General features: G+C 40.3%; 1 protein-coding gene across 1 annotated transcript; it reads left to right on the plus strand.

Annotated features, from left to right (window-relative positions):
• Positions 1 to 1,758: 1,758 nt before the first annotated feature.
• LOC149314156 (olfactory receptor 5AR1-like) lies at positions 1,759 to 2,697 on the plus strand. The gene has a single exon (XM_089523392.1). The coding sequence runs from the start codon at positions 1,759 to 1,761 to the stop codon at positions 2,695 to 2,697; it is 939 nt and encodes a 312-aa protein (XP_089379518.1).

Genomic DNA, 2,697 nt, shown 5'->3' on the forward strand with positions numbered 1-2,697 from the left:
TAGCCTCTGTTCAAAAACTTACGAGGAACTTATGTCACCACACTGGTATCAGCATTTGAGATAAATCTAACTTTTTGTCAGAAAAATTGTTCACGTTTGGATAACCTGATCTAAAAAGGTGGACAAATGAGAAACTGAGTGAAAGCAAAATTGATACATTACTTCATTCCTATGTTCAGGGTTTGTCCAATACTCCTGCCAAAGATCCAATTGTATGCCTACATGATATTGCACATACAGTTGTCAAAGGTAGTAGTACTTTGTGAGGGCATTACTGTATGAAACATATACAGGATAACTGTTCTGGATTATCCAGAGTTCAAAGTCTCATGTATTAACTGGCTGTTTCTTTCAAAGTACTCAACATCCATGAGAATGTATTAGGCTTTAGTTACAGCAAGGCAAAGGTTTTTCTTGAGGATATGAAGAATGAGGGGGGGCCTGCATGTCACTACTAATAGGCATGCAGGGGAAGCTTTAAATTCACACCTCTTGAATCTTTAATCCCAAAGAAAAACAAAAGTCTATGCCTCTCCCCCACCCCCAGACAGAGAGAAAAGAGACAGACACAAGTAGTTGGATTCATGCACAGAAGATTTATTGACCCACCAAAGGACTCTGCTAATAGAAAAAGGGGAAAGCTATATAATTGATACTCTTCTCAGTATAGACTCCTGCTCTTATTTCCAAGATGTACTTGATGGTGGCCAGATTTCTAGAGCAGATTTTCAGGGTGCTGGGTGAGGGGTGATAACTGAAAATAGCCCACCACCTTCTCTGTGGCCCCTGCTTGATTTAAAAGAGCAACAGTGGACACAACCCACGATTTTCACTTTTCATTCTTCTTGCTATCTGAAACTTGATAAATACCAAAGATATGAGAAGCTGTTTCAAATAAAATGAAAGTTCCACTCTCCCAGGACAATGCTTCCAAAAGGAAGCAAATGGCTACTTCTGAGAAGATGACAAGATGGATTTAAAAATGATCTTTCCTAATGGCCTGATCCCAACAGGATCTTCTATTTCAGAAGATGTTGTATGCATCTTTCTTTAATTCTTCTGGGTCTCATTTTTGCCTGTGGTCTTGCCTCAGTTCAACCACATATTCTTACAGCCTCATCTTAATCATATTTAGAAGCAAGGCTTGCTGATTTCAGTTGGAGTTGCAGTTTCAAATAGGACTGTTCTACCATGAGGTGGATGTAACCTCCACAGGCAGCAGATGTGTGGGGAGCAGTGGCAGTGGGCCGGCCTTCCTACTGTTTCTCCTGGGTCTTCCAACCATTTGCTCTTTTGGGGAACAGGACAGTGTGTGCCACACACCTTGTCCTCTACCCTCTAAGCTGGCCCGATGCCTCCAAGAATTGGCAGAGGACTCAATTTCACTGCTAATGTTAGAGTGAGAATGAGCTACAATCCAATCAACTTCAGCAGATGGGGATGGCGGCGGGGGGGGGGAACTACTGTTTCTTTGATTCAGGCAGCAAGATGGCCCCACTTCTGAATGTCTCTTGAATTAAAACTATTGACTTAGGTTTTGCAGGAACAAAACTATTAACAGAGTAAATGGAGGTTCTGAAAACTATGAGCTCTTATGTCTATATAACACATTATTTGTTTGCAATGTACAGTACACATCACAAGAAAGGGCTGACATATTTGAGAGACATCAAGTGTATGCGAACTCTTTACTAATATAATTTTAGTGCTAATTGTAACTGTTATTTCCCTCTTGCAGCAGAGAACAAAAGAACATAAATGGAAGGGAAAAACCATACCAGTGTGACAGAATTCATTTTCGTGGGATTTATGGATGATCCAGACCTCCGGATCCCACTCTTTTTGTTGTTCCTTGGTATTTACACCGTGACTGTAGTGGGCAACCTTGGGATGATTGTTTTAATTCAAATTGATGCCCGACTTCAGACACCGATGTACTTCTTTCTCAGTAACCTCTCATTTGTAGATTTTGTTTATTCATCTGCCGTCACTCCTAAGATGCTGATGACCTTTGTATCTGATAAAAGGACCATTTCCTTCATTGAGTGTGCCTTACAATTTTATTTTGTCTGTCTCTGTGTGACAAATGAATGCTGTCTTTTGGCTGTGATGGCCTATGACCGCTTTGTAGCTATTTGTAGTCCACTGCTTTATCACTCTGCAATGTCTAAGAGACTTTGCATCTTACTTGTTATGGCATCATACATTACTAGTATTGTAAATTCTACCACACAGGGTATTTTTATATTTAGTTTGTCTTTCTGTGGCTCCAATGTCATTAATCATTTCTTCTGTGATATCCCTCCAATCCTGAAGTTGTCTTGCTCTGATATTCACAACACAGATCTTGTCCATTTTACCTTTTCTTCCATAATTGTGATGAGTACCATACTAATTATCCTTGTCTCCTATATTTACATTGTTGCCACCATTCTGAAGATCCGATCTGTTGAGGGGAGACGCAAGGCCTTTTCAACCTGTGCTTCTCATCTCACAGCTGTCATGATGTTCTATGGGACTCTGAGCTTTATGTATTTGCGTCCCACTTCAGGTTATACCATGGCCCAGGACAAAGTCATTTCTGTCTTTTACACACTTGTTATTCCAATGCTAAATCCTTTGATTTATAGTTTAAGGAACAAAGAAGTAAAGGCAGCTGTGAAAAGGGCAATAGACCGAAAGATCATCTCCCAATGA

Source organism: Sceloporus occidentalis, unplaced genomic scaffold, assembly GCF_023333645.1.
Source record: "Sceloporus occidentalis isolate IW3139 unplaced genomic scaffold, rSceOcc1.0.p SCAF_4, whole genome shotgun sequence".
NCBI classification, from domain to species: domain Eukaryota; kingdom Metazoa; phylum Chordata; class Lepidosauria; order Squamata; family Phrynosomatidae; genus Sceloporus; species Sceloporus occidentalis.